Source organism: Grampus griseus (assembly GCF_964374135.1).
Source record: "Grampus griseus genome assembly, chromosome: 9".
In the NCBI taxonomy this organism is placed as follows: Eukaryota; Metazoa; Chordata; class Mammalia; order Artiodactyla; family Delphinidae; genus Grampus; species Grampus griseus.
The window spans coordinates 59872598-59885919 of record NC_139003.1 but is presented as its reverse complement, the minus strand read 5'-3'; the positions used below and the strand labels follow the sequence as shown (position 1 = coordinate 59885919).

The following is a 13322-nucleotide window of genomic DNA, read 5'->3' as shown; positions in this document are numbered from 1 at the left end:
GGTGCCAGGCGGCTCCAGTGCTGAGCCACAGGGCCTGAGACACACACACAGAGGAACCCGCAGACCTCGTTGCCCTTGATCTCGCTCCCTCTCTCTCCCTCCGGTTGGGGCACCCACCCGGGAGCCTGTCCACCCACACTCGGATCCACCCAGGTCTCGGCCTCGGGCAGGAGCGTGTTGACCCGCACACCGACACACGCACGCACACCCTCCCGATGACACAGGCACAGGCTAGGCCGGGATCTCCCCGCCCATGCCAATCCTCTCTCTCCCGCCCCTTATCCCACAATCCCAGACGCGCCGGCTGGCCTCCTTTGGCTTCTTTGATCCCACCGGACGCCCCACGGCTCGCGCCGTCCCGGCCGCGCCGTCCTGGGAGTCGCCCATAGCGCGCCAAGGCCAGGCGGTGCTCGGCTCCTCCCAGCGCGCTCTGAAGCTTACTCCGACCTTGACACCACTCGGCCTCCAGAGCTCCCCAGCCCTAAGCGCGAGAGATGCCTCCTGGAACGCTGCCCCTTGCCCCTCTCACGCCCCCCAGCGCCTCCTTTTATTCGAAGAGCGGGACCTTTAGGGCTCCCCAACCGTCACCCCCTCCCCGCCCCGTCCCGCAACCCCTCGGATCGCGCGCCTCCCGCCGGCCGCTGGGATCCCGCCAACCCCGAGCTCTCGAGCCCTCCCCGGAGGCACGCCCTGAGCACAGACGCCCTCCGGCACCTCTGGGAAGCGCGCCACACCGGCGGATCCGCCTGCGGTCACCCCTCTCCTCCGCCCTTAAGCACCCCCTCCCACAGCGGCTGGGCGGAGGTTCCCGCCTCCCGGGAGGTTGGGGAGGGGGCGCTGCGGCTCGCGCTCCCAGGTTGCCTGCGAGTGCTGCACACTGTACTTGGTTTTTCCATGGTCCCAGCGAACTCTGGGCCTCGAAAACAGCCCAAATAGTGGTAGCACATATGGGATTGGCTACATATTTTTCTACGCAGCCCCGTCCCCCCACCCCCGCCCCACCCCCGCCGCATCCGCGTTTTCTTTTGCATCTGACAAGCTTTAGGTTCCCCTGTGGTACAGGGCAGAAAGTATACACACAAGCGTATCGACTGCGGAGGGGCGGGGGAAGACTTCCCTTTCAATCATCCAGGGCTGCCGGCTGTAATGTAATAACCTGTTTTATAGGTCGAGCTCTAACCGTAAAGATAGGAACCGAGGGAATTTACATGAATCTCTCTTTAAAAGAGAAGAGAGTCCTGATTTGCAGCCATTGTTTCTGCTCTTTTGTTCGCTGGGACTCCGTATTTACTTCTGATTTATGGGGATCCGAAGGAGTCTCTTTGCCAAAAACGCACGTATTATTGAGTCTGTTCCACATCCTAAACCAAAATTTATATAAAACCGTGAAATACCACACATTACGACCTTTCGCCACAGGAAGGGGAAAAAATGGCTTCATAACATCATTCTACACACACACACACACACACACACACACAAGTTTCAGTGAGGATTCTCTGTCAAATCTCCACCATGCACAGTCTAGTGTACTTTTTTTTTAAGAAGTAGGTGGAGGTGAAGGGCGGTAGACAGTACCCAAGCTATGATTTATTTTAAAGCATTTTTTTTTCTTGGAAAGGCGACAAGAAGCCACTGGAAGCTTGTTGTCATTCAAGGACTATTTCTGCCGTTTGTCATTTGCAAGATGGGAGAAGAGGGCGGGGGAAGAGGCAGGATATGGACTCAACTTTCATCTATAAACAGGGGTCACTAAACAGGGGACATTTCATTATTGCCCTTAAATTCACAGGAGCTAGTAAGCCTGCTTGCCACCCTGCAGGGTGGCCCTGGCTGGGCAGCTCCAGGGTCTGTGAAGTGGTGGGAGGAGGGAGAATCCTCACACACTGTCCTACAGGCTGAAAAAGATGCCCAGGAAATTCTCTGTGCTCATGGTGGGAAAATTGAACTCCTGGGAATCTGTGGGCTTTAGGTGTCCCCGACCAGGACATCCCCACCAGGAACCAGAACTGGACTCCAGAAGTTTCATCCTGGCTGGGGTTCATCTTCCTCATCCTCAGGAGGTAGCAGCTGGAACCCAAGGTTTGCTTTCACTCTGGAACCAGCACAGCGCCCCAGCCTCTCTCCAGACTCACTTGCTGTAATTCTCCAACTCCCTCTCTCCTCAGTCCCTCCATAGTTTAAGGAGACTGACCTTGCTCTTTTACAACCATATCTGGGGCAGGGACAGTTCTTTAACAAAAATACCAGACTTTCTGGAATACAGAAAGAAGTACATCAGTGACTTGTAGCAAAAGAATCAGCTGGACTGGTTTACATGAGAACGGGAGTGTTAATTAATAAAAGTTAGTGATAGCATTAAAGGCAACAGCCGGCGAAGCCGAGTGGAGGAGACAGCTTCCCAGCCGGTTTTATTTAATTAGTAGCAATTAATACATTTTCTGCTAATATCCTTTAGAACTCTCAGTGACTTGTTCCCAGTGAAAGAGAATGGAGATGAAGCTTAGGAACACTTACAAACACTCAGGGCGTTTTGCTCTGATGACAAGAGAGATTGCAAATTCATTTTTTAAAATGTTCATAAACAAATGACAGGCACATTCTGAGGCTGCCTTGGTGGAGACAGTGAAATTGACAAATGGTCTTTGCTTGGGGGAGGGGCACTTTTTTGTTTGTTTTTAAGTGAAGATAATGCCTTAGGAGAGAGAAAGGGGAGGGGGGGAAAGACAAGTTAAAGAAAAAAAAGAAAGAAAAAGAAAAATTATTTCAGACTCCAGGCAGCAGCAGATGTAGAAGCCCTTGCAAACACATCAGCCTTACACATATTGAAGATTTGGACACGTAATGCTTCAGACCACTGATCTGCTATTTTCTTAATTCCCGCTCTTCTTTTTCCATATGAATCAGTCTTTTGTCCTTCAGGGTTTGATTTGATCGCTACTGTTCACATTTCACTTTTATATTTTCCTCTTCCTATACCATTACTCATTGAGTGCCCTGTGAAATTACAATCGTACATTTTCAACTCAGCAACCCATTTGCCGTGCAAAAATAGGGTCTAAATAATGGCTGAATTAGCCCTACTGGACAGTTTCAGATGTAACACTCTGTAATAATTATATTGCAGGCTGGATTAGGATGCTATTATCATAATCTGGACGTTTACAATTATCTGTAATTTGCAAAGATGCGCCAGGTCTTGATTACAGCAGTTTTTTTTTTTTGTATCACGCTAACCATCACTAAACAGTGACAGTAATAACAGCTAATTTTGCTGGCAATATAAGAGGTGCTGGGGTGTGCAAACAATTTCACACCTGGATGTGCTCACTCAACCAAGAATATAGAGAAAGAGCTTCTGCCCTGAGACTCAGAAAAATATTCTCCTCTGCTTCTGTTCAGTATAGATTTCTAGACCCTGATCACTGCTTAAGAGATATTCACTGGGGGTAAGTTTTTATTTCTTGCGTACTTCAAGACACAGTTCGTATTTCTCTTCTCACACTTTCCAAGCTATATGTGGTGCTGCTGTGATTTATTATGGACTGCAACTTTGCTTTAGAGATGTTTTTGAATTCTGACCTTTTATCGCCCTTAACAGTAGAAGGGTGGTCATTCTGGTGAGTAAAAGGATTTGGGTGAGAATGGGATCCTTAAGAGCTCGATTGTCTTTCTTGCTTTCTGTGCTGTTGATATTTGGTGCAGCTTGTGACTAGAGACTGGGAAATGGACCGGGTTTCTGTAAGGTATGGAGGGAGTCTTCTGGAGAGTCCAATCTAAAATATATTTGAAAAGTTGTTAAAGCTAGTCCTAGACGAATCCATTGAGGTCTTTACATGTGGCGATGACTTTAAGTTTGGGGGCGTTGAGAGAGCAAACGGAGTTCGCGACAAGTGCTCCTTTAGCATCACGGGTATGCGGACATCGGCAACGGCAGGTGTAGTCTGAATCTCTCGACTTTATAGCCCCTTTGACGCCTTCCTCCATTTGGGAGAAAGTTTCCGGAATAACTGGCCTCTGAAACCCTTTAGGGCTGCTTTGCGGTGCCTTTGCCTCAAGCTGGGGGTGGGGGGCGGGGGAAGGGGTGGGATGCCGATTGTAGAGCTGTTGCCCACGAGGCCCAAACGCCGCGACCTTGGGGTTGGAGGGGCACGATTGGCTGAGACGCAGAGCCGAGCTGCGGAGCCAGGGAACCAGTTTGATTTAGGAATGCACCCGAGGAAGACCCTCGCAAGAAGCGGTGCAGTTCTATCTATAGATGACGCTATTTCCTGACCCAGTAGATGCTGGAAGCAGCTAGAGATGTTAAGTGCAGGAGCCTGAGAAATCTTTGGTTCCCTCACCCCAATGTAGAAAGGCCTTTCTCCAGCGGGAACCTTTGGACGAAATTGTGTCAAAAGATAATGAGATGCTTATTGGCGCCGAGAAGAAATTTTCCCCTTCACCCTCACCGCCCATGCAGCTACTGTTCTTTTTTTTACTTGGAAAATATGGTCAGAACGAGGCTCTAGAACTCGAACTCCGGGGAAGTTTGAACGTGGGGAGGCGTAGTAGGCACCGAGACTGGGCGCTGCCTTCGCCTATGCCCCTCCTACCAACCCTTCTCTGGGGAATCACTTTACTATGGGGTCAATACATTCTAAAGAGAGAAAATGTTAACCCTTGAGGTTCAGAGGACCCAGAGGAAGCCCGATTCCAAAGCCAGTTCTGGGGAGGACCCCTTGGTAGAACTTCCTGTTTAATTAAACTCATATTAAGAGGTAGAAAGAACGAGACAGGAGCAACAGGATAACACCTCCAATGCGTTAAAATGCATTTTCTGGGTTTCAGAATTCCATGCACTCACAGTGGTTTGGCATGTGTCTGGTGAATTTTTTTTTTCAAGAAAAATTAGTGTTGGTTTCGATGTATGGTAGCTTTCTCTCTAACGTAATTTGAATAATTCAGCAAAGCCCCACTACCAGCTGTACTTCTGCAGCCTCTTCCATTCTTTTCAGCATTATAATTTTGGTTAATTTTCAATTTTAGGTCCTACGTCTCTGCAATTTGTGTATGAATAACAGAATAATTTCCCTCTTTTGTTTCGCCTTTCCTGTTCCTGAATCTAAATAAAGATGGCTTTTTAGTATTAAAAGTGGAAGAAAATTACAGGTAATTATCTTTGACGGTAAAAACGCTGTAATCAGCGGGCTACATGAAAAATTACTCTAATTATGGCTGCATTTAAGAGAATGGAAAAAAACCTTCTTGTGGATAAAAACCTTAAATTGTCCCCAATGTCTGCTTCAAATTGGATGGCACTGCAGCTGGAGGCTTTGTTCAGAATTGATCCTGGGGAGCTACGAACCCAAAGTTTCACAGTAGGAAGGGGGAAAAAAGAAAAGAAAACATTTTTCCTAATGTAACAATACGAATGCTAGAAAATGACAAGACTGATCGGTTTTAAACCATTCTGAAGACTGACTGAGCGTGGAAGTTGCTCAACAAAAAAAGGAACGGGTATATTGGTAAGTAGTCTTTGCTTTGTGTCTAATTATAGTGACTGTCCTTTTGCACGACTGTATGTCGCTGTCATTATATGGAGCACTCTGAGTATCTCTATTGACTTCTGATAAATAGCTCAGTGGTTTCAAGGTTCATAATTTGAAGGATGCCCAGGTCTGTAGCCATTAATTCTCGCAGTATGGGGCTTCCTGCTTGTGTAACGAAAGGACTTTTCATTTTCATTATTTCTGTGCTTTCCACAAGATCGGAAGGATGTATTTCTTCCAGGATCGTGTATTTTCCTATGTAGCTAGCTTGCAAAGTGTTGTAAACATGAAGTAGTCATAACTGTGCGTTTACTTTCTGTTTTTTTCTTTTATTCTTTCCTCTCTTTGTTAAAAAAAGCTGCTTCCAAACAAAGACAAATACAGCTGTATTATTTTGGCTGAGGAAAGGGAAAGGAGAATACTCAGTGTCAGCACTAGAAACTATTGGATGTCTAAGGTTAACCTGGGGTTAGATCATTCTAATGATTTTTTAAAATAGATAAATGTGTAGAAATTACAATAAAACTATAATATATAAAGGAAGCTGAGAAAACACCCATGGTTAATGTTAAAGTACTTAAGACAAAGGCCAGTGCTGCAAACTGCTATCTTTGCAGGCATTTGATGTTTATATATAGGGTTTCCCATATTAGGAAATAGGAATTCTTTTGAGAGTGATAGAAAATATACTGGGAGGGAGGGAGGAGGGGGTGGTGAGATAGAGACACACAGAGAGAAATATACAGGACACTCCCAGCGTTTTGTGGCTTTTACTCCATATATGAAAGAAGACAAAAACATACAAAGTATATGTACAACTAAAATTCAACAATATATACAGAAATGTTTCTTGATATAAATGTCCCTATTAGCTTAGTGAATGCCACCAATTCACCTAGTAAAGATGTCAAAGCAATAGAATGGTGATTTTGGTTGTTTCCTCTGTCTTTCCTGATTCCAGTTCAGGGTTTGGGGGTAGGGGTGGGGGAAAAGTGGTTTTGTTTTGTTTTGTTTAAATCATCATTCTTGCTCATTGCATTTTGATAAAACATGCAGCGTTCCCTCTGTGGCAACGTTCTAATCTTACAGCTGATTTTTCCTTAGAGTAGGGCTGTTATGTGAGGTTTTCTTTTTTCTTTCCTTCCTTCCTTCCTTCCTCCCTCCCTCTTTCTTTCTCTCTTTCTTTTTTCTTTCTCTCTTTTTTTCTTTCTTTCGTTCTTTCTTTCTTTCGTCAGTCTGGGATTGTAAATAAAAATGCAGGAGTCCGAAATGCTTCTCTTTCATCATGTAATGTCTTAAGCTCATTAAACAAGTAAAAACGCTGCCATGTTTGCGCAGATTCTTCTGGTGGGGGAAAATGTCTGTTAAAAAAAGTCCTTTTGATGGATACTCCCAAAGAGAAAAAGAGGCTCAGCGCCTGGATCCCAAGGGGTATGGGAAAATATCCTTACAGTGAGAGGTTTCAGGAGTGCTGGCACAGAAACCAGTCCCCCCCATCCTCTCTGTACCTCTATCTCTCCTTCTCTCTCTCTAAGATGCAAAATCAATTACTGAGGCTGCTCAAGGGAAAAGGCAGATGAAGAAAGGAAATGAAAAAAAAAAAGGTGGGAAGGAAGGAGGGAGGCAAAAAAAGGAAGAGAGAGAGAGAGAGAGAGAGAGAGAGAGGCTGAGGGGAAGGGAGAGGAGAGAGAGAGGGAGCAAGCACCCAGACGGTCTGGCCACACATAAGAGTCCTCCCAAGCCTGCTCCTTGGCTCGGTTTGGCAGATGCAAGCAGGTCCCGGATCCTCCTTGCCTTGTTCAGACGTTTCCCTAGGGTATCGATTTCCCTCGGATAACTCACATCATCTGTGGTCTCTGCATCGTGTCCTGGTGTGGAGAGGAGTACCAATGCGAATAGCCGGGCATGTAGCTGTTGGGGGGCATACTGACGCCCTTGGCCGAGGCAGAAACGTCCCACACCGGAGGCAGCGCCGGCGAGCGCGGCGACAGGGCCGCTGAGCCTGGGAGAGGGTCGCTCTCATGCGGGTTACTGCCCTGCTTCAGCAGTTTCTTAAACTTAGAGCGTTTGTTCTGAAACCATATCTTCACCTGGAACGAAACGCAGCAGCCATCATTAGGCCCGAAAAACATCGAACCAGTGCCTACAGCTGGGAGAAAAAAAAAAACAAACCCGCGAACGCCAAGCCCTCAAGACCCCGCCTTCCTCCACCTCTTTCTAGCCGCTCCCCTCTCCCCAACCCCACCCCACCCCCACCATTTACTTGGTATCTTGTCCGGATACCTAAAGTCATTGTAACTCTTCAGTTAGATGCAAGCCTAGGTTTGAAACAACAGCATAAATAAGAATAAAACAAGAATAAAGACGAATGAAATAGCTGGGTTCAAAGTCTAAAGGAGTAGTTTTAAACGGAAAGCCAACTGAATGCACTTCCTCAAATAGCCTGGCATCTCTGCGTGTACTGTGTGCAAATGACTAAGAACAGATGAAAGCCTGTCCATTTATAACCAGATGCCTTGACTATATCTATGCATATACTGCATAGGCCACAGACTGTACATGGAGCATCTTCCTTCTGACATAATCCTGCAGGGATTAGGGACTGTGCCTCACTCGTTCCCTACTTTGTATGTTGCTCAGTCAAACTGTGGTCATGATTGTCAGTGCAGTCACTAAAAGTCAAAGGGCTCCGGAAAGTTAAATGCGAACCAGGAATCTAAGACGGGAGCATATCTAAGCTAACATCCCAGATCTACTGTATTTGAAAAAGGACATCCTATGGTACAGCTTCCTTTACCTTTAAAATTACTTAGCCCTAGGAGTCTGCTTTTCCAAGAGGAATACAAGTTACTGAGTAGCAGGAATCCCTTTAGACATGGCTCCAGTGGCAACATGGCAAGAGAAAGCAGGCTGAATTGAAAAGAAGAGCTTGAGGAGCATCTGTTCTAAGGCACCACAGAATCACTCCCCAGCAAGAGTCTCATAAAACCTGAAGTCCCCTTGCTGAAGATCACCCATTTCAGATGAGGCCTACCACCCCATGCAGCTAAGTTAATCGACAAGGACAAAAACCACAGGTGATTGCAGCCCGGCTTTATGACCAGGGTCCTAATACACCTGCCTAAACCTCTTCCTGTGAAGTCTGAAGTGCCCCATATGTCTTTCAAATTAGTAGGACAGGAGAACTTCAGCAACTGTACTTAACTGAGGCTTCACCTGCTGTAATTTGGGCACGTTTCTCTTTGATCTCCAGCTCTGCCATTGCTCCCAAGTTCTGTGATCCAGGGAGGTACCTTAGCCTGCATCAACCAGTCAACCAGGACGATTTAACCACTGAGTTTATGGCAATTTTCAGAAAAACTCACCTCACGCATCCTAGGATGAAGAGTTTGCGCCTTGGTCCCCTTACTAAATCCTATTGGAACCTATGCCTGTCTGGCTAACACACCCCCCTTTCACTTCGTAATTCTTTCAATGCCAATGAGTTGAAATCCTTATTAAGTCCCAGGGCCCACAAAAAGATCCTTAAGAAACATGGGTCTTATTCTGTCTCCTGACCTGAACATCTTTTTCTCTTTCTCCTGCTTGTTCTCTTTTGTGTTGTTCTACTCTGGAACAGGACTCGATTAAACTATCAGTTTGGTCGCCAAAGGACACTAGGCTGGGGTGGGGTCGTCGAGGGTTGGGAGGATGTGCAAATCCAATCCAGTATTCAACACCAGGTCATTTATTCCAAACTGTGTTGTCCCGGGAAAATGCGTAACTGGAGCAAAGGCATTTGTCATTAAGCTCCTTCCATCCTTGGTTGACTAGGCCAAGAGTTCCTCCTGATGTGCTCCCTGCCCAATCTGAAAGTGGGGTCAGCATTTCAGGAATACTCGGGCTTCTCGGGAATTACCTGTGTTTGTGTCAGTCCTAAGGAAGCTGCCAGTTCAGCTCTCTCGGGAAGGGCCAGGTACTGAGTCTGCTGAAAGCGATGGTTTAAAGCCTGGAGCTGCAGGCTGGAATAAATGGTCCGAGGTTTTCGAATCTTTTTCCCTTTTCCATTGAACCTGATTTCCCCGTTTTCAATCACTGTGGTTTTTTGTTGATCTGCAAACAAAGGATACAGAGGAGCGGTCACCCGTGAGGCTACTGCTGCAGTCTCCCTGAGCTTGGCCTGGCCTGCGCCGAGTCTTCCCAAAGCCAATAAGAGTTTCCTCGAAGCGTCCCCACGCCACCCTGACCTCTCTGGGTTCACAGTGCCCGGGTGCTCCCAGCGGCTGCAAAGGCCTCTTTCCGACCCTGACTCTGTCTCTCATAATGCGCGGTGGCCGTACAGAGGGAGCGCCCTGGGCCCTGGGGCAAACAGCCTAGCTCTGCCGCAGCGGAGGCGGCGCCAGCCGCTCTCTGGGGCGCGCGGCGCCGCTGGGCGACTGCTCTCTCCGCGGAGCGGGGCCCCTCGGCCTGGCTTTACAGTGCCCTAAGGTGTGCTTGAGCCACCCTAGTGATTTTGCGGCCAGCTGGCTTGATGTCACTAGCTCCAAGCCCGGTGCATCAAGATCCCTCGGTGTGTTCAAAAATGATTCTGCTGAGAGGGACCAAAACCCCAAACAAAACACAACGAGCCGCTCAGACCAGCACCCGAGCAGGCTGAGCCTCACGCGGCAACTTTGTCCCCCAAGGGTGCTGAGCCCTGGGCTTCACCTCCACGAACAAAGGAGCAGCCAACAGTGTATCGAAAACCCAAGGGAGGGGGCCCAGTTAGGGGTGGGTGTGGGAGACACCTCAAAGCCTGCGGGAAAGAGCCCAGTTGTCACCAGCTTAACCAGAGCCGGAGGCCACGCCAGCTTCTCCCCGGGTCACCGAAGCGCACTGGGCGCCTCACGCAAAGTAGGCCACTGGCCGCCCAGATTAGGCTGGGGAGCAAAACACCCTCCCCAGTTCCGGCCCAGAAATGTCCCCAGTCCTGCCAAACGCGGTTCACAACCCGGAGGGGAGGAGAGAGGCAAAGGGCGCACGGACCCAGCGGGCTGGAGAGCGCAGTGCGGACCAACAGGTCGAGCGAAGCCCGCGCCGAGCCGGAGGCGCGGCCCGAGCGGCGCGCCAGAGACGAGGGAGCGAGACGGGTCCAGCCTCGAGGAAGCCGAGGGTCCGCGGCTGAGGGAAGGGGCCCGGCCGGGCGAGGCCGGCAGGCCGGCGCCAGGAGAGCGGGCGCGCACGAGGCCTGGCCGGGGGCGCGCCGGGCCGCCTGGGGGAGGGGGCCGGCGGAGGCCCCGGCGTTGAGGAAGTAAACGGGGCGGGCGGGGTAGGGGGCAGCCGGGAGGCGGGAGAAGCGAGCTGCCCCAGCGGCCTCTCACCTGTGTCGTCCCCTCGCGTCTGGGCGGCCGCGCTGCTGTTGTGGTAGGACTGGAGGTAAGGGCTGTGCTGCGAGTGGCTCATGTAGGGGTAGGCGGCGAGCGAGCGGTGGTTGTAGGAGTTGCCGCCGCCCGATGCGTAGGGCGAGCCGTGGTGGTGGTGCTGGTGGTGGTGGTGGTGCGAGCCGGCCGCCGCCGCCGCCGCCGCCGCCGAGTGCAGGCAGTGCAGAGGGTAGTGCGCGCCTGCCATGGCCGGGGAGCTCTGCTGCGAGTGCGGCGGCGGCGGCGGCGGCGGCGGCGGCGGCGGCGGCGGCTGCTGCTGTTGCTGCTGCTGCTGCTGCTGCTGCTGCTGTTGCTGCTGCTGTTGTTGCCCGAACTCCATGAAGGCGGATTTGGACGAGTCCTGGCCTTCCAAGCCGTCAGCCATCGTAGTCATGGTCATCATCAAAACTTTGGGGGCTGGAGAAAGCCTTCTCCCGGGTTTCCTCCACCCTCCCCCACTTGGCTCGCGCCGCTCTCCCCTCTGCAGCCACCTTAGCTCTTGGGATCCTTGCAAAATAAAAATAAAAATAAAATAATAATAATGATAATAAAAATTTAAAAAAGAGAGAGAGGGGGCGGAGGTGGTTCTCCCTCTCCTTCGCTCTTCTCTAATATATATATATTTAATATAAAGAGATATAGTGAGCGGGGCCTTGTTAACTCAAAGGGAGGAGGAAGGGGGAGGGATGGGAGAGGAGAGGGGGAGGGGGGAATCTGCTCTCCCCCCCTTCTTTTCCCCCCTTGGATTTTTTGGGGGCTGGTGCAGTTTAAGGCAGAGATTTTAAGGTGGATTCTGCGAAAGTTGCGCGTCTGCTTTCAGACTTGATGCAGACGCCACGAGTCGAACGGTTTGTCTCCAAAGGGCAGCGCCTCCCCATTGGTCAGTCGCCCCCTGACGTCACCGGCGCACGGCTTCCACTGGTGTGTGCGCGGCTCGCCGAGTTCTTCGCCTACCTTCGGCAACTCCAATCCCAGCCCCGAGCTGCAGCCGGGGGCCGCTCAGCTCCGCGCACAGGGCCTCCGGGGAGGGAGGTGCCTCCGCCCGGCCTGTCGCCGACGCCTCCCGCCGCAGCTCGAGCCCCCAAACCCGGAGCCTCAGTTCCCTATACCGCAGCCCTGGAACAGCCTGGCAGAGGGCTGCTCTCTCTCAGTCCCCTTGCACCCTAGCAGGCTGCCTGTGCTCAGAAGCAGTGTCCTCCGCATTTAAAGCAGGGCCCCCTCCCTTGACCTCCTCCCCCCGCCCCCAGTCCCACTGCAGTCCCGTGGGAGCCCCCTGTCACCGTGGATTTTTCTAGACGTACTTTATTGAAACCACAGAGGGAAGAAGAGCCCCCCACACCTGGGCCCCACCCCATGGGGGGGTAGTAAAGAAAAAGAAAAATCAGACCCTATTCTGGCGAGGTTCCTGTCGTTTCAGGTCGTTATTTCTTATATAGTGAACAAAAAAAGGGGGGGAGAAATCTTTTTTTCCCCAGAACGCGCAGCTTGTTCTAAAAGCAAATCGTTGGAGGACTGACAGTAATGCATTTTTTCCTATTGAAAACAGAAGCTACTGTAATGCTTTCAAATATATGCAAATGATACATGCGGTTAGTGGTCTGGCAAATCTTGATTACAATATAAACTACCCAAGTAAAAGTGCCTTCGTCCTAAATTTGTCTCTCGATTACAATTCCAATTGATTTTATTTTATTGTCAACATTGTTAATGATAAAAATAGAGTCGTTTTACAGTTATTTTTACTTTCTGGAAGGAGGCAATTAGAGTTCTAATCAGGAATACACAAAAATCTCCCATGATTAACTGCAGTACTTTGTTCAAATTGCTGCTATAAAATTCAGAACAATTTGCCTGTAATGATTATGGACTGGGTTTATTTTGGGAGGTGGAATAAAAGTGGATATAGCATAAATTATCCTCTAATTATACACCAGTGTCGCCTCAATTATCCTCTTATCAAAATGGTTGTCTAACTGCCGCATTTAGTTTCAATTCTCTCCTTTTTTTTCTATAAAAAGAACTTCATACCTTGTTATTATTAATCCATTTATTATTTGCAAGGGGATTTATATCCGCACATCCAGGTGGTAGAACCACTTCTCTTTCAAAGATGGACTGGGGAAAGACATTAAGTTCGGAGCCGCCCAGGGCTGCGGATCTAGCCTTTCTCCCTCTAGTCTCCAGACCCACTCAGGTCGAGGCAGCCGAGCAGAGACAGAGGAGCCCCAGCGTGCCGCTCAGGCCCAGCCACCAGGTAGGAGAGCTGGACTGGGGACCTGGCGCCGAGGAGGGCTGGCCGGGCCGCGCCCGGGTCCCCGACCTGGGACTGCGGGGATGCTCCGGGAGTCGGCACTGCCAATGGACCAGGACTGGGGGGCAAGGTATGCAGACCCCCATGGGCTCGGCGCCAGCT

At 49.9% G+C, this 13322-nt stretch overlaps 1 protein-coding gene across 1 annotated transcript; it reads right to left on the bottom strand.

Annotated features, from left to right (window-relative positions):
* Window positions 1-7369: 7369 nt before the first annotated feature.
* Window positions 7370-11312, bottom strand: DLX6 (distal-less homeobox 6; the record flags this gene model as incomplete). Its single annotated transcript, XM_082662213.1, has 3 exons — window positions 7370-7621; window positions 9430-9623; window positions 10871-11312. The coding sequence occupies 3 exons, from the start codon at window positions 11310-11312 to the stop codon at window positions 7370-7372; spliced, it is 888 nt and encodes a 295-aa protein (XP_082518339.1).
* Window positions 11313-13322: the final 2010 nt, after the last annotated feature.